Raw genomic sequence first — 17,975 nt, 5'->3', positions numbered from 1 at the left:
ATAAAAACAGCCAGAGGCAAACAACTGCTGTGGGAGCTTTTAGGCAAGATTGTTAAATTTTGATTAAGTTAGAAGAAACTGGATGCAGGATTGTGGCATGAAGTGTCAGGCAGTAGACACAAACAATAGTGACTCTGGTAACACATTTTCCTAACAGAAAACAAAAAGATCATGACTTTTGGAAGGAGAGGAACTCCTGGAGCACCACTAGTTCTCAACCAAACTGGATGATTACATGAAAGATAATGACCATGAAAATCAGCCTAAATTAGACAGCTGAGTTCATGCCCACTTTTGTGTTTGCTTCCAGTTAACATTCCAGAACAGGATCATATTGACATGAGTGACTACAAATGTGAAGTAAACATTAGCAAACATTTACAGAAATCATCTTTAGGAACTTGTGAAAAGGGATCTTTGTCCCAGAAACCTGCTTCTGCCAGTGGTGCTCATCCAGTCAGGGAACAAGGACTCATCCTTTGTGTCCACCATGTCCAACCTTCCACTCACCACCCCAGATGCCTTTTCAGCTGCCTGCTCCTAGCACCAGTTCATCATCCCCCCGACACACAGTCTGCTGACCAAAGATTACTCACAAACATCATCCCAACAACAATCCTTGTCCAAGACAGACCTCAAAAACTCATACCTTGCTCACAATTTGCAAATAAAACACACGGGGTGTTCACCCCTCCTGCTCCCTATCTCCCAAAATACTTCCTTAGGGGAGCTCTTATTTTGGGAGATACCTCATCTCCATAAAGGTAGCTGTGTGCTGACATGGACCACAACTCAGAAAGTCTCTGCCCAGAGACATCATGATGCCAGTGCCACAAGCAGAGCTTCAGCGCTTAAAAGCTGCCTTTTCTAGCAAGGTGGGAAGCAGCAGGAGGCCTTAAAAGCAGATAGAAAGAGTGACTGCAGACAGGATGACCCAGAGAGGAGAATAAAATACACAATCAGAAAACATGGGCTGGAATCAATACACCTGGAAAGCACTGATTGGAAAGGTACGTGCTCTTTTGGTTTCCTAGATGAGAGCAAGACCCCTTTTCACCAGCTGCCTTCCTTTCCTCTTCAGAAACAAGCCTGTCTGCAAGGGTTTGGAAAGGTTGAAATTTAGGAAGAACACATAAAAACTTCAGTTTCCAGTGTCTGAGGGCTCCTGGAATTAGTGGGGCCACTAGGCACCAGCTGGCCTCTGTCTCCCCAAAGCTTCTCCAGCTGATGGGCTCAGAGTGCTTGCAAAGAAAGATGCTGTGGGCTGCAGCAAGTTACTTTCTCCTTCCTTCTCATCTCAGGCTAGGCTTCCCACACACTGCCTTCTCAGATTTACTATCTCACAGTACATTTGGGTCAGGGTTTCTTGGATTCATGAGGAGCAAACATGCCTGTGTGGGAATGTGCGATTTCTTCTGCAATTCATTTGGTTTATAGGGCTCTCAGGAGAAAATATACAGTCAGATGTAAATAATAGGACTCCAAACTCCAAAACCCCTTCAGCCGACACAGTTATGGGTATGTAGCTTCCAAGAAGCCAGGGTTTTAGAGCCAAGGTTTTAGTGCTAGAGGAAAGTCTCCATCCCAAAGAAGGGAGCACAGCCCTGGGCTGTGCCTGCTGGTAACGAGAGAGTTGCCTGGCATCAGGGACCCTCTGAGTATTTGCTGCTTATGTCCTCTGTTTTCCAAAGCAAAGATGCAACTTCCTGACTTGGCTTAAACCACATTTTTCTTCCCACTGAAATCTCCTAAATCTTATGAAGCTGAGGCTTATAAACTGCAATACAGTCCAATTTGCTTCTAACTGTAGTGCACTGTGGACTACATGACATGAGTTTTCAACTTTGTCAAGAATGTGATCTGACAAACAGAAAATGAAAGGTTACTTCATCTGATGGATGTCAACTGATGGACTGTGGTGTTTGGATGCTTCATAGGAAGTAGGAAGCTTCATAGATTATTACCAGGCAGGGAGAGCCTGGAAGCCTGTGTACCCTCTTTTTGTTTAATGGTTTTTCCCCAGGAGACCTGAAGGCTGTGGAGCAGGACTGCCTGCCTGGAACAGGGGTGGTCTGACATCCCTTTGGGCAGGACACAATAGGGTGAGGAGCGGGCAACCCCAGCCATGGTGCTACACTGCTATCACTGTCATGCTCCCCTGCTTTCCCCTGCCACCTGGGCCAGGCGTGCTCTGGGATGTGCTTTGGGCAGTCCTCAGTGCCCATGCTCACACCACTGTGCTTGTACTTCTGGCACAGGACTGGAAAAAAGGGAACTGCTTTGCTCACCACTGTCAGGCATACCTGCAAAGAAGACATGCCCTGCTCAGCCTCCTTCCAGAAGAACCGAGACCCATGGACTTACCTCATGCCAGGCACACAGAGAGGAAATGCCAGAGAGACCAGTATAGCTATTTACACACTCATATCACATTTTCCTACTGGGACATTTTCACAGAGCTTGGATTGACTTTGCTCCCACTGAGATGCCACCACAGGCTTTCAACTGCTGCTCCCTTTTCTTTTGAAATCCTGAGGAGGAGTTCTCAGCAAAGTTCTTGGTTTTAGTGAAATCTGTGGGCTAAATGAGGCCATTCCCTGTTTTTCCCCAGTGGGGAACTAATTTCTACCAGACTCAACACCCTTGGCTGTATTCTTGGCTTTCAGGACCCACTCAGTTACCCTCATAACTTCTCCTTGGCCAGGACCCACTGGCCTCTTACGTGTTAATGCATTTATGTGGTCAGTGCTACAGACCATGGTTTGTCTGCCTCTGGCTCCTAATATCTCCATCTCTGTGGGAGGTGCAATCAGCCAGATTAACACACAAAAGCATACATCAGAGAACATTCACATTGCCCGAGGCAATATTTGCATCATATTTTCTCTAGAAAAACCTAGGCTGTTCCACTTGATTTTTGCAGACTCCAGATAGACCAGACTCACATAGTCCAGATTTAGGAATTTCCCACAAGGACTGTGCTATGTTTCCTGGCTAATGTCTGAAAATGAGAACTGGGGTCACACAGCACTTTCCCTTTACACTGAAAGTCATTAAAACCCAACAGAATAGACAAAGGGCTGGATCAGTCCTGGTCCTTTTGTCACTCTCTTTTGAAGTGTCTGGGTTGTGATTCAGTTGCTCACTCATGGGGTTTTGGTGCTGTGCAAAACATATTAAAGTCTCAGATGCTGACACGGGACAGGTACCCAAGCCTTGAGGAGCAGCACAGGGGGAGGAGGGAGTGTAAATGGAGGCATGCCAGGCCAGGTGGCACACAATTGGCTCAATGCCTTCTCTCAGCACCAGCCAAGCTTCTCCTCCCTACTATCTTTAGGATGCTGGACACCTCCTATTGCCTTTACTAGCATCTGAAAAACCTGTCGAAATACTTCGGCATCAAAGCCTCTGCCTTGTTGCATGCTCTTTGTGCCTTGGTCCCCAAATATGGTGAAAAATTCAGCCCCTAGAAGCTTGGTTGCTATCATAGCCTCTTGGTTCCTTTTTGGGTAAACTTCAGGTCATTTTCTAAAGAAATCCATAGCTACCAACAAATATTGTCTGGCAGATTCTGTCTCAGGCAAAGGCCCAACAACATCAACAACAATGAATTGCAGTGAGGTCCCCAGGGGACACTGCTCTGTATGGCTTCTCCCCATCTTTGGGGACCCACTTCAGAAATACAACACATGCAAGAAAAGCATCACACCTCCTTGTACTAATTTGCCATCATCTGTCTGCGTTTTCCTCAAAACTGGCTCTCTAATGGCTTGACTAAAGACTTTACAACTTCAAGACATCATAGCAAAACATCAGAACCTCTTTTCTGAGTGTTTTGGTGATAATGAGCTCTCAAGAGTGCTTGTCGTATGTTTTCTTATTTTCCCATCTCCTATAAAACATTTCACCTTTAAATTCCAAACTTTCCCACCATGGCCAGAGGGCTTTTGCCTTGCTCATCTGAAAAGAGTCAAAAAGCAGACAAGGCTGCCAAGCAAGGGTTTGGTTTTTTAATCGCACCTTGTTTGACACCAGGAGCCTTTTTGAGGAACACTCCCTCTTAGTTCCATGAACTCTGCTCTTGCAAACTTACATCTATGGATGAAACAGGAGAGTTTTCATTCCTGCACACTGTGGAAGAAGGAGGTAAAAAAGGATGTAGTCTCAGTTTTTTCTTCCTGCCCTGCTGAGGGAGGTATCTGCACAAAAAAAAAAGTCTTTGAACGAGGCACTGGCAGAACTATTCTTTGGTGACCGTGCTCTTGTGTCAGTGCTGTTCCGACCCCACAGGCACCCCCAGCTGTGTTCAATGGAAACTGCTCCAGCCCTGAAAATGCCTGGCTGCTCTCCTTTCACTGTCAGGATAGCTTTCTCTTCTCACAAGGGGCATGTGGAGTTTTTGTAATCCTGGCAAGCCTTCAGCTGAGCCTCCAGGAGCAGGATCAGTGTCCTGCAAGGCCAGACAGGCTGACAGTTCTGTGCTCCCTTCCCTGACATTGGGGAGGCACTGCCCCTTTGCCCCTGGCTGAGTTTGCCCAGGGTGCATGTTACGCCTCTCTTCAGCAGCTCACCTTGCTCTGGGCTCAATTCAGCTTGGCAGCCTGGAGCTCATGACAGCCTGTTTATAAAACACCATTGGCTCCTACTGAAGGGCTCACCCCACACCAGGACATCCCAGCTGTACCACAGGGTCTGCGTGGCTGCCTGTGCAGTACCCACTGTCTCGGTTTCTTGAGGGAGGGCTGCTCTACAAATGGGATGGGAGACCCATGCTACAGGATTTTATGGACTTGTGCTAACAAGAAAGCCATTTTCACCTCCAGATATTCACTGTGGAAACCAAAATGAGCCTAGTAAGGCACATCCCAGATATTATCTAGTAATGGTAAGACACAAGCACCCTCTGGTTAATGTATCACACAGAAAAGCTCTTACTGGCTTTCTTCTCTAACCAGGACAGCTGATGAGGTCCAAAAATCTGTGTAGAAGCTCAAAGAGACAGCTCAGGGCCTGCCCATAGAGGCAGGCACCACCAACAGATTGCCCAAACCTCTTTCTTTCACATGAGCATGATTTTTGAAGGAAAACACCGCAGGCTGAAAGCCTTGGTGCTTTCAGGACTGACCAGGTCCCAGCCCCAGTGATGTGTATGCTCAGTGTTAGTTCATCTCCCACCTTGGCTATGCTGAGCAATTTACTGGATCACAGCAGTCTGGTCTGCTGCATGCATTTTTTGCCAGCAAGGACACTTTCCTCTGCCCCTGCCTTCCCTCAGACCCATGAAAGGGTGAGGGCTACATGTTGGACTGTCCCATCATCTCTCTCTCTGGTTTCCATGACCAATTGCAGCAGGGTTTCTCCCCATCTTTCAGGACCCACTTCAGAAATAAAACACATGCACGAAAAGCATCACGCCTCCTTGTAGTAATTTGCCATCATCTGTCTGCATTTTCCTCATAAACGGTTCTCTCATGGCTTGACTAAAGACTTTACAACTTCAAGACATCATAGCAAAACATCAGAACCTCTTTTTTGAGTGTTTTGGTGATAATGAGCTCTCAAGAGTGCTTGTCATACGTTGTTTTATTTTCTCATCTCCTATAAAACATTTCATCTTTAAATTCCACACCTGAAGGAGCATCTGTGATGCCTGTAAATTACACAGGTGATAAACCCCTCTCCTGCTACTTGGCTATTCCCATTGCCCACCCTCTGAGGTGGACTGCTGACAAATGAAGAAAAGGGTTGTTCAACCAAAAACTCCAATTTTTACCACCCAGGCCAAGGAAAAAGGGGATTTTCAGGACAACCAGCCACAAAACCAAACTAATTTAAGGCCACGAGGGAACAGCAGGCTTCTCTGGATACCAGCTTAATATCCAAGCCTAGGCACAAATAAGCTTTATTATAGCTTCAACTCTAACTTAAAACCAGCATCGCCCAACTTTGTATGTGCAGCTACAGGTTCCTATTTTTCCTGAGCTGACTTTGGGCCTTTCAGTAGATTTTTATGAGGCTCTGTCCTGACCAGCCATGTATTTATAACAACCCTCTCTGTGGATATTTCCCCTCGCCAACAGAGCCACAGTTAACTGAGTGGCTGTGCTCAGTTTTGTTTGATGTTGCAGCCAATACCCAATCGCTTTCTATCCTTCTAAGTCCCTTTTTCTAATAGCTTGAAGTGGTATGGTCTGGATGGAAATACTCATTTCTCTAGCACAAGAGCTGGTACCTATATAAAGCAACCAGCTTCCCTCTTCCAGTAGCAGCTTTCCAACTTCTCTTCAAGGGCTGAAATGCAATATGTAAGCTCTGCCTAAATCCCACAGCTTCATGGAGTGCTTCTGGCCTTCTGCACATTCTGTCTAACTGTCTGGTCCATCGGCTATTTATCTTGGAAGTCCTCGCTGGAGATGTGAGAAACACAAAATGTCTGCAGGTCCTCTGCCAATTTAGGTAGGTTCTTCTTCCTCTTGCCTTCTAGCATTTGGCTATGTCCTGTCTAGCTCAGAGTGATATCTGGCTCCAATCTGCTTATGAAGGTTCAGACCAAATCTTGATAAGCCAGGTTATGTCTCTAGTGCAGGGCTTCTCAGCTCTCAGCTATGGGTCCTTGCCACAGCTGTGCTCCTGACTCTACTCCAGGAAGAGGTCTGGGCACGCACCATCCCAGAGAAGGCTGGAAAAGAACCGCGCGGTGCTCCAGAAGGTCTTGTTGCTGCCTCACAAACTGTAGAGCAGCACTGTGGCCCAGGCTCTAGGGCATACCCTGCCCCACTGTTTGGCCTCAGGCTCACGTCTGGGAACAAGCTCTGCAGAGCGGGGCTCTGCCCATTCCCCTTTCCAGCTGGACACACAGTGGGAACGGACATGTTCCACATGTTCCCACTGACAATACTCAGTAATTCTTGAGTGCCATCTCTGGGGCAGGAAAAACCTGATGCTGTGGGCTTGTGCACACACACTGGAAAGGACCAGTCTCTCAGGTGACCCATCCCCACCTGGCAGACCCAAGAGCCTGGAAACAGCTCCATGCCCAGCACACTGGCACCCCTGTGAGCCTGTGGTATAATTTTTGAAGCGCTTTTCTTTTCTTTCAGAAACCTTGCCTTGGCACAGGCCTCGTATTAAGTTTTGGGCTGAGCAATATTTTCCTGTTTCTCTTGTTTTGTGAAACAACTTCTGGCCTGTGTCACACACATTTCTCAACACCTTGCAGACTCATAGTCTTGCAGACGGGGCTTCAGATCTCTCTGAGCACTGTCCCAGAACAGAGTCGTTCTCTGATTGTTTTTGACCCTTTCTGGGAAAATTCTCGATATTGCACTCTTTCCCTTCGCATACTGTACAACTTTGGTTTGTTTTGATTTAATTCTGGTGTGAATTTCTTTCACTTCTCACTGCTCCTGAATAGATTAGATACCTAAAAGCACTTTTGTTATCTGATCTCTCTTGCATCAAAAGAATGAATATAGTCCCCCATTTCCCTTTTTGGAAACAGCATCCTACCCTAAAACTGATGTTACAGCTCCCAAGTGAAGTAGTCAGTCAATATCCAAAGTCCCGAGGGGACTGCTTCCACTGCAGGGGGGAACTGATGTGACACAAGATATTTCTGTTAAGCAGCAGTGCTTGCACCTAGAGCCCAGATGGGGAACAGCAGTCAGATAGCAGTAATAGCGAGATCTTACAAATTTATTTTATTTCTCCTCAACACCAGTCTGCCCAAAGCATTTGCACTCTTCCTCAGTTTCCTCATTCCTCATTGATAGCACTTTTCTGATGGACCTTCATGCTGCTGACTCCCTGCCCTGGGGTTTTGTAGGGTTTTCAGACTTCCACTGAATAAAGGTGGCAGCTATGTTAAGTCCCACAGAGTTTGCACTCAGGCTCAGAATGCAACACACAGTCTGTTGGTGAGTAAACCAGCTTACCTTTCAGGCTGCACCACCAGCTCACCCACTGCCTTACAGCTAATGAACCTATTAGTTCTTGCTAATAAATAATATATTTAGAAACAATACTGATTCAACCATCTGTTTCCAATAAGCAGATTAAATGAAAAGAGGATACCACTTAAACTGCATCTTCATTTAAAAAAAAAAAATTAAGTACAAAGAGACTTAAATAGACATTTAGTACTGAGTTGGATAACGCAACAGTGCAGATGAGTGCAGATGAGAGACCATAGCTCATGATATACCAACTTGTCATGACTAAGTCCTGCTGGGACCTGAAGACAGCAGCTACAAAATGTTGAATCACAGATATTCTCAAGGGAGATATAAAGAATTTTATACTGGTGGGTTCATACTTAGATAGTTCATAAAATCTTTTGCAGACCACCTTCCATAATAATGCTGAGTCTGTCACTGCTTATTACCCATCCAAGATATCTTCTCTTCTTCTTACCCTGCCTCTCCTCATCCATCTCTTCTTCCTCTCTCCATCCATTTACCCATTTCTTACTGATTCCTCTCTTTGACCAAAAAATGACCTTAGAATTATCATGGTGATCACAATTGCTCTTTCACATTGTGTCTACTTATGTGACAGTCAAAATATGAAGATGATTTACAAACGTGAATGAAAAATATGGCCAAGGAGATTCACCAATATGTGTAATAACATTGAATCATCTGAATTTATACAGAAAATAAAGTGGAGGTCATTTATTTATTATATGTAAGTAGCTTTCCTCCTTTACTTAAGAACTTTCCTTTACAAGTTGAGGCTGCTGAGACACATGTAACTATGATAAATTGCTCTGACATTTTATTAATATGAAATATTCCCATCCATCTGTTAGTAAATGTTTCTCAAGTCACAGGGGTCCTATATCAACTGCATTACCACTGAGGCTTCTTCTAATCCACAACTATCTCTATTTTCTATTTGAAAATGTATCTACGTAAAGATATTAGACCTGTACTTTCCAACATGATTAACAATTGAGATGGGATTTTTTTTTCAGATGTGTAGGATGAGTACCTCAGAAACATAGGACTTTCGGGGCAGGGATTGCTCAGCATTTTCGGAAAAGCATAACTCATATCTTGTGTTGGCCAATAAAGGTTACCTGTGCTGATGAGTTACTTTTCAAAGATTAGACCATTAACGTGGATTGGCAGGTTGAGCCTATTTTGCATACTAAAAAACCCAAGGATATGAGAACACACCGATTGTTTACAGCTTTTTGCACAGAATAAGGACATGGCTGTCAAGAAACCTGAGTTAAAGCCCCTAGGAAATCACACATGGGACCTCTACTCCATGAGTTTCTGGCTCCAGTAGTGGCTCCTTCTCAAGCCGGCTGAGTGCTTCTTTCTGCCTGAGCCACGGCCCTGCAAAGGTCACACTGATGCCACTGAGTGGCCAGAGCTTCACCTTGCACAAGCCACTCAGGTATTACAAGTGCCAGTTTTTCCAATTGTAAAATGAGAATAAAAGCTTCTTACTGCCCCAAGACATATTCACACTTTTAACTTGAGGATTGCTAAGCTACAAAAATGCCCTGAACAAGTAATAAAGCATCTTAAGGGCTCCAGGGAGCAAAATTGGCTAAAGGGCCAGGAACTAGGGTGACCGAATGGACAGCTCTGGAGGTGTCCTTTAGCAGCAGACCTTGGCTCCGAGCCTCTCAGACACCACCTCCCTCTTACAAGGGAAACTCATCACAGCTTTGAATGCCGGGCTTGGAAAATGAATAAATCCACACGATCTGAGGGATTGAAGTCTGCACATTAGCTCGCCTAAACCGTGGGTGCATTTAACTTGGGAGGTTAGAAACCACAGCCAAAGAAATCTCTTTTGATTCACAACTTGTTTTGAGCAGTCACCCATAAAGCAGCCAGTGAATCACTCCAGCCAGTTAGTCATGCAACCACACTGAATGTACACTCAAAAGGCTGCACAAAATAAACAGCCTGCAGCTCCAGATAACACACACAGAGCTCATTTGTGCTATCTGGCATCAGCATATATTGTTAATAGGACTCCTACACCAAACCCTTAGGAAAAAAACGCACTCAAATAAGCACCTCCAAATCTCTCTCTACATCAGTATTTTCCTCGTCTGCTTCGCTCTGTATTGCTTTCAAAATAATTAAGACTAGTAAAAGTTTTAAGACTCTTTCTCTTTCTGCACCTTCTTGCTGCTGGTAACGTCCTGCTGGGTTTACAGGCACGCGCTGCTGAAGTGTAGGGAGAAAACGGAGTTAATTCCAATCAGCAGCGGCAAGTCGAAAATAAATAGCTCTAGTGTGAAAAGAAATCTTCCTGCAAGGAGGGAGCGGCAGGGATACAGAAGGAGGGAGTCTCCCGGTCCTTTGACACATGAGTGTTATAAACAGCTCGGGTCAGGAATCCTATAAAAGCCTCCAGCCAGATCTACCAATTTTACCGTCCAATTCAAGAGAAGCGCAAAACACCTTTTGGAAAGAGCCGCGAATAAACCTTCCTGCGCGGCCCTAGGGGTAAGGAACGTGAGCCCTACCTTCGCGTCTGGCTCCCTGAGGAAATCCCGCAGGTTTTCGCGGAGGAGATCCCGCACCTCCGAGTGTCTGTGCAAACAGAAGCTTAGCCAAACTCCTGGCGAGAGCTCCCTCCCCTCCCTGGGAGGGTGCCGGAACCCTTGAATGGCAGATCTGGTGGCCCTATTGTGGAAAAGAGAGGGCTATTGCCAGGGCGGCGTCAGCAGCACGCCGGGAGCCGGCGGCCGAGCCTCGCCGGGCAGCCGGTCCCACATCAGCGGGAGGGAAGGGCCGGCTCTGCCGCCCTGCTCCCTGAAGCTCGCCTCGTCTCCCCGCCCTCCTGGCTCCGCTGGCCGGTTCCTGCTCCCTGATGCCGGCTTGGATCACGGCCCCCCTTGTCCCCTTCCCCGCTTCCCCACTCGTGCCTACCTCCCGCTCACCTCTCCCCTTTATACTCCCTTGTTGCTCCCCGCGGGGATCAGGGCAGCGGCATCTCCCCACCCGGGCGGAGAGAGGTGCGGGGGAGGCCGCGCACCCCGCCCGCCTCCCCGCCTGCGCTCTCGGCCGCGGCGAAGGAGCCCGGGCAGCCGCCGGGAGCCGAGATCAAAGCCGCTGGGAGAGGGAAGGGGAGGAAGGACCGAAGGGCCGCGGCAGTTCGGGACACTCTTCCCCAAGTACTCTGCACCCCGGCCTCTCGGCGGGCGAGGGGCAGGGGCCGCCATCCCCCTCCTGGCAGAGCGGGGATCTTTAGTGGAGATCCTTGGCAGGGCGGCCCGGACGCCGGTGCGCGGACACGGCATCGCCCGAGGTGGGGGAGCCCTGCGTGAGTCCCAAAGGGAGCATACGGCCCCCGTTCCTCTCCGGGCGTGGGGCTGTGGCGGAAGCCGGGGGAAGGGGGCCCTCCGCGGCGAGCGGCGAACTCCGCAGAGCCCTTGAACGTCGGCGGGGCTCTGCGCGGCGCCGCGGGGAGCCCCGAGCGCCTGGCAGCGAGCGGTCTCTCGCGGGAGGCGGAGAGGGACCGCCAGCGAGCTCGTTCCTGCCGTGCCTGCAGCTTACGTTACATCGGGGAACGACGAGGAGGAGAAAACCATTAAAAGTGTCAATTTTAAAAGCACGCAGCGAGCCTCCGATTCCTACAGCAGTGGCTTTCTGTACTTCTAATAACAACGCACTTACGGCCGCGCTTTTTATTTGCTAGCTAAATAAATTTAAAAAAAAGGTTGTTATTTGCATAATGGGGTACTTAAAGAATTTCCTCTGTTAGAGAAAGCCGTTTCCTTTCTCCTGCTTCCTTTGAACAAACATCCCCATCACATTCGCCTTCACTCCCGAAAGGATTTTGTTCCAGCCGGTATTTCCAGCCGGTATTTCTAGACAGCAATATACGTATACATTTCTGTGAGTATAGGGGTATATGAATACATATGTTTCGAGAAATGTAACTTACTTCAGCTCCACGCAGTAGAAATAGCAAGTCAGATTACTACAGCACATAAATCATCCGAAAGTTTTTTCCCCTCCTAAGCCAAGATATATAACCTGTTCTCAGGACTAGATGATATGGAAGGTCTCTTCCAACCTTGAAGATTCTCTCATTCTGTGACTTTTTTTTTAAGAATTCGGCTTTCACCGCCTCTGCCGGTTTGTAGAACAACCCGTACCCCTGTTCGAGGCAGGGAACGCGGGGTCAGCAGGGCGAGGCTGCCAGCCCGTCGCAGGGCAGGGGCAGCGGGCTCCGGGTAGGCACAGAAGGAGCCGTGCCGGGAACCTCATAGGGACAGGCTGGCAGCCGCCACTGCGAGGGGGCCGCGGGGAGCCCGGCCGAGAGCCAGGGCCGCCCGGTGCCGCTGTCCCTGCCAGAAGCCGGGCTGGAAGCGCTCCGACGATTGCCGTCCGCGTCCTCCGTGTACTTAAGGCCGCAGTTCTCCCTGGCCTATATTTATCCGTACAATGCAGTGGAAGGTCTTAGATCTAGAAATAGAAGCCGAGAGCAATAGATGGCAGGCTCGGGCTTTTTATAACTCAAAAAGACTTGTTTATTAAAGAAATAAAATGAAATTAAACAACTGAAAAAAAGGAGGGGACACCCTGTTTCTCCCGCACGCGGAGTGTGTGCCATGCCCGACGTGCCCCGCCAGCCCGGCCCCCGCCGCAGCGCCCGGCCACTCGGCTCCGGGCTCTCCCGGACCTCCACAGCGACCGGGGGAAAGGCGGAGGCGAGGGCTACGGGACCACCGTGCGGGGAGCAGCACCCCGCAGGAGGGGACCGGGCCGGGCGATGGGCCCATCGCAACGATGGGCGTGGGGGGAGCCGGCCGCCTGGGTATCGCCTGGCAGGAGAGCCTGCCTGCTGGTTGGCCTCGGTTTCTGTTTTGCTTGGTTGGGGTTTGTTTCCTCTTATTTTGGGATTTTGTTGTTTTTAAAATTGTGGGGTTTACAGTCACGGCGTCCCACCACTCCAGCATCCTGCTCAGGCCCGGACAACAGGGGATGCGGGGAGCCAGCGGTCCCTGACGCGCTCCTTCATCTCTGCACAACGCGCACGGCAGTACCAGCACCGCAGCTGCGGCGGGGTGTCGGCGGGAAGCAGTGGGACAGTCGCCTGTCCCCGGCTTCCAGAGCAAACCGCTCAGGGTAGCGCTCCTCACTGCCTTGACCGCCGTGTGCGCGCTGCCGACCGCGCCTGTGCCCGCTGCAGAGAACGAGGACGGCTTCCTGTTCCCCCGGGCTCACTCGTGCCGAGGGGATCTACCCCGACTGCGAGGTTTCCCCGTCCCTTCAGCCGTAGCGGGGTTCCTCGGGCGCAACTCCTGCGCCCAGCGCGGTGGCCTCGCGGTTTGGGAAAAGGCGGAGAGGCGCCTGTGGATGTTGCAGTCGCTCCGTGAAACCCCGATCTGTCTGTTATTAGCGAGTCTCTCTCTTCAACCATTAAGCACTATTATTATCGCTATTGCTATTAATTATCCTTGCCGAACCATGTGTCTCTCATTACAGCCCACCGTCCCCAGCCACATCACAAGGGGCTCACAACGAGCGCGGTCTGGGCCGGGCCGGGCCACCCGCCGCCGCCGCGGGGCTCCCACTGAAGGAGAACCCCGGGCCTCGCTTGAAAATAAATCAGGGGAACCCCGGCGGTGTTAGGAAGGCAATAAACTCGTGTGATTCGGGGGGGTTGTAATGTGTCATCACAGGCTATACCGGCGCCCTGGGCCTTGCAACCTACAAAAACAAGAGAGCCGGTTAGCAGAGAGAGGATGTCGGGCGGCGGAGAAGGGACGGGGGCTGACCTGCGATCCCATTCCCAGAGGGAGTGGGGACCGGTTACCTCCTGCACGGGCCGCAACCGCGCAGGTATCCCCGGTCCCACCGTGTGTCTTTTCCCGCGGAGCCCGGCTGGCCCCAGAAGGCCTCGGCGAATGCGGAGCGGGCCTGACGCTGGTGGGTGTTGTCCGCCCACGGCGAAAGGGCAGGGGAGGAGAGGGAGCGAAAGAGAGGGTCAGCTCTGGTCAGAAAATGTGTGCAAGCAGTCCTCAAAGAGAGCCCTCATGCCGCTTCGCAGCCCGGTGAGGAGATAGCCGCGGGAGGATGGTTGTGCCACCGGGAGCGGGAAGGACCCGTGCGGGTCCAGGCAGGAGCCCGTCCGGGCGCAGCGTAGCTGGGCGATGCCTGCGGCTCCCGGGCACGGCTGTATGGAGAGGACTTAATGTCCTTTTCCTGTAAAGAGCAGTCACTTGTGCGTGGGGAAACTAGGGCCGTGGAGCAGGATCCGGGGACACCTCAGCTGCAAGCCGGGGGCGAGGGACTGCGCCTGAAGGCGACCTGGCAAGCCGGGGTTTGGGAGACAGAAGTGAAGCGCCTCTACCCTCTTTTAAGTCTAGAGACGGAGGAAAAAGGTAAACAGAGCAAAGAGTGCTCAAATGACGGCAGAAGCCTAGAAGTGGGATTGCTGGCCTGACCCGGACCTCTTCCACCTTCTCTGTGCCCCCAGTCCGTAGTCACTGTCCGTCTTAGGGCCTCCCTGGAGTCACGGTCCTGTAGATGTCCTTGCCTTTGGGACTAACGCATCGAGAATGGGACCCCGTCAGCGGAGACGCGCTCTGAATCTAGGCGGGGACAGCCCCTCTGCCCACAGAGAGATCACCGGGAGGGAAAGGAAGAGCTTTCATTTCCACCTTCTCTTCTAAGGAAAACTCAGGGGGATTTATTTGTTTCATTGTTGAATTTTTCTATTTGCTTTAAGGGGGAGCTGTTTGTTTGTTTTGCTTTTCCCTAACTGCCCCGATACAGCGAAAGCCTCCCGAAAAAAATCTTTGAAAGCCACGGTCGGAAACGACATGAGAAGCGCCCCGTTCCAGGCTGTACTGTCGAGCGCCAGCGCGAGGGAGTGTCTTAATTGCCGCTAATGACCCACGGAGAGGATGCGAGGGGGTTATCTGCAGCCGGGCAGAAATCAATTAGGGGAGTGGCAATTAGGGGAGAAAGTGAGAGACAGGAGAGGCCGTTACCGCAAAAATGATGAATTCGGCGAAATTTTCCAGAAATTTTTTCTGCGGAATACGGTCCCCGCAGAGAGTACATTGCACAGCCTGGCGCTCCGCTCTTTCTCTTTCTGTTTCTGTCCCGGTTTCCGCGGAGCTCCCCGCATTGCTCAAGAGCTAACGCTTTGTGGGAGCGCATCGCCCGCAACCCGAAACTACGATTTGGATCGCGGCTAAGCGGGACACGGGGTAAGGGCGGCTTCCCGCGGGCATCGCGGGCTCCAGAGCCGGCCGGCAATGAAGATACTCGTGGGGCACGGCGGCCCCCGCTGCGGCGAGAGGGGGCTGCGCGCCGGAGCCGGGCAAGGTCTCCTTGACCCCGGTAGGGTTTGTCCTGCCAGGCAGCCACCCCCCACATTCCCGGGAGGTCCTTCCCAGGCCCGGGAGTCTCTCTCCGCTTTCGCCTCCAGTGCTTCCCCGCCACACGCCAAGGACTCACCGTAACAGGAGACCGGCAGGGCTCCGTTGTGGCCGCTGCTCTCTTGCAGCTTGATGTTGCTGTCCGGGGGGGTTTTGCAGGGGCCTCGCTGCATATAGAGGTGCGGCGGCTGCTGCTGCGGAGGGTATTTGTTAAAGGAGGCCGGGGACCCGGCAGAGCCGGGAGCCTGCACGCTGCCATCCAGGGACTGACATTCCTGCTGGCTGTAGCGGCTCCGGCACTTAGTGTTGCTGTCACCAAAGCCTTGTCCTTTGCTGGCCAGGAAAGTAGGGCTGAACTTGTCACTTGCTTGAAATGCCCTAAAAGGCGAGGAGCCTTCTGTGTCCTGGGAGGCTGCGTTGTAGTAGGAATCCATGGCAGCCGGATCACAATAAGAAACACAAGTATCAGCATTCATTCCTAAAATTAAAAGGCCCGAGTGTCCTTAATGCGCTTGGAGGGGCACCAGGAGCCACTCTTTCTCTCTCCCTCTCGCATAGACACACACTCACAGCTGGGCCGGGCAGCTCTAAGAGGATTCAGATGTTTGTGAAAGCTGACCAGATCTCCAAACCCCCTTAAGTTCTCGCACAGTAAAAGGGGTCTTTTTCTTTCCCTCCCTCCCTCTCTCACATATGCTCGCCCTTCGTGTCTCCCTCTAAACTACATTCTAAAGAGGCTCTTCTCTGTGCTTTCCCCCCCACCACATAGGGAAAAAAAAAAAAAAGAGAGAGAGAGAGGGAGACAGACCTCTCCCCCAATTAATATGTAGATGATGACAGTGGAGGGGAGGGGGCCTAGGAAGGGGTGTGTGTGAGTGTGTGTATGTGTATGGGGGTGTGTGGAAGCAGAGGGAAGGTGGAGGTCATATCATTCGCGTTAAAAAATAAATTAAAAATAAACCAAACTAGAAAAACAAACCAGCCCCAAAATTTTTATGATTATAAACCAGAAAATCAAGCAGATGACATAAACTCCACGATGGGATGAGTGCGGTGTCGGCGGAAGAGCCGGGGACGATTTAATGGTCGTGACACGCTCTGCTCACTCCGGCTCTCTCCTCTGCTCACTGCCCCATCTGTGGGGACCCTCGCCTCTGCGACCCCCTTCTCTCTATTAAAGGCAATACGGATTTTCCCCTCAGCTATCTGCCTTTAAGCCTCCCCCCGCCCGTTAACCCCTTCAGGGCCGACAGCTCTGCCAGCGCTGCCGTGAGCCGTTTCCCTACTGTGGCACGGCGCTGCCGCGGCCGCCCCGCTCAGAGCCGGGCGAGCTCTCCGTCGGGTCTCGCCACACGTTTATGATGGTCTTTATTTATTTACCTCTAAAAACGTGCTCTCTTCAGGTGTAAAACTACTGGATCCAAACAGGAGGGCAACAGGGACGGATTTTAACAGGGTCACCAAGCACACGGAATTGGATCAAGCCTTTGGGATTGCCAGAGGTGACTTGCAAGGGGACAGAGGCTGGCAGGAGCCCTTTTTGGTTTGAGGGGTCACTTACAACCCGGAAAGAGCTTAAAAATAAATCAATACTCACCTTTCGTCGTCCTCCCCCCCACCCCCTATTCAACCTGATTCCTCTCCTCCCCCAGTTAACTCCTGCTACGCCTTACTTACTCTTACCCTGCCTTCCTCCCATCCCCACATCTGGTTTCTATTGCTCACTTACCTTGAAGTTTTCAGTAATAAAGATATTACGCGAACTAAATGCACAGTTCTTGAGAAGAAAAGAAAAGAAAAGAAAAGAAAAGAAAAGAAAAGAAAAGAAAAGAAAAGAAAAGAAAAGAAAAGAAAAGAAAAGAAAAGAAAAGAAAAGAAAAGAAAAGAAAAGAAAAGAAAAGAAAAGAAAAGAAAAGAAAAGAAAAGACGAGACGAGTAAGAGAAAGGGAAGACAAGAAGAACCTTAACCCCTTCGGGAGCGCGGGCCGCAGCGGAGCCGGCTGCGGGCGGGGAGCGGGGGCACGGGCTGCTGCTCTGGGCTCCCAGCGGGCTCCCGCCGGGGCCCGGACCATGTGTCCTCCCTTCTCCCGCGTAGCTTCCCCCACTCCGTGCAGAGCGGGGGGGACTCGTGGCTTTCATCTGTGTATGCGTATATCTGGGGGGGGGAGCGGGATGCGGCTCAAGGGGAGCGGGACGGCAGAATGGGAATGTGACCCCCGAGACGACGGCTCGGGAGGGGCCCGTGGCCACCGCCACCCTTCAGGCCTTTGCTCCACGAGCAAGACCGGCACCGCCGTTTTCATTAGCTCGGATCAGACAAGAATAGGCGCCCACCCCTCGCCCCCCAGAAGAAGAAGGGATTTCTAGCGACGTTGTCATTAAAAACAGCCAGAGACGGATTCATTTACGAGATTTTGAACCATTTTGTGAGTTTCCCTCAGAGCAGGGCCGGGCTCGCTGAGTTTTCTAGTCCAAGAAAGCTTTCAGCGGATTTGCCTTCCTTATTCTCTTTATTACCTCTACTTAATTATTTTCTCGTCCTTTCTTTCTCCCCTCCCAAACTCACCCACCCCACTGCAGGCCCCATTCTTTCCCTCGTCCACGA

The 17,975-nt window shown here is 50.7% G+C and overlaps 1 protein-coding gene across 1 annotated transcript in view; it reads right to left on the bottom strand.

The window, feature by feature from the left end:
* Positions 1-15,846, bottom strand: part of ALX4 (ALX homeobox 4) — a gene marked incomplete at both ends in the record, with an annotated part of 38,325 nt that extends 22,479 nt beyond the window's left edge. The window contains one exon of the mRNA XM_084207644.1: positions 15,450-15,846. Coding sequence (XP_084063770.1) covers positions 15,450-15,846 — 397 coding nt within the window. The remainder of the gene's footprint in view (positions 1-15,449) is intronic.
* Positions 15,847-17,975: the final 2,129 nt, after the last annotated feature.

This window comes from Fringilla coelebs (assembly GCF_963513975.1).
Source record: "Fringilla coelebs genome assembly, chromosome: 6".
Taxonomy (NCBI): domain Eukaryota; kingdom Metazoa; phylum Chordata; class Aves; order Passeriformes; family Fringillidae; genus Fringilla; species Fringilla coelebs.
The sequence above is the reverse complement of the archived record's forward strand: the minus strand, read 5'-3'. Positions and strand labels throughout refer to the sequence as shown.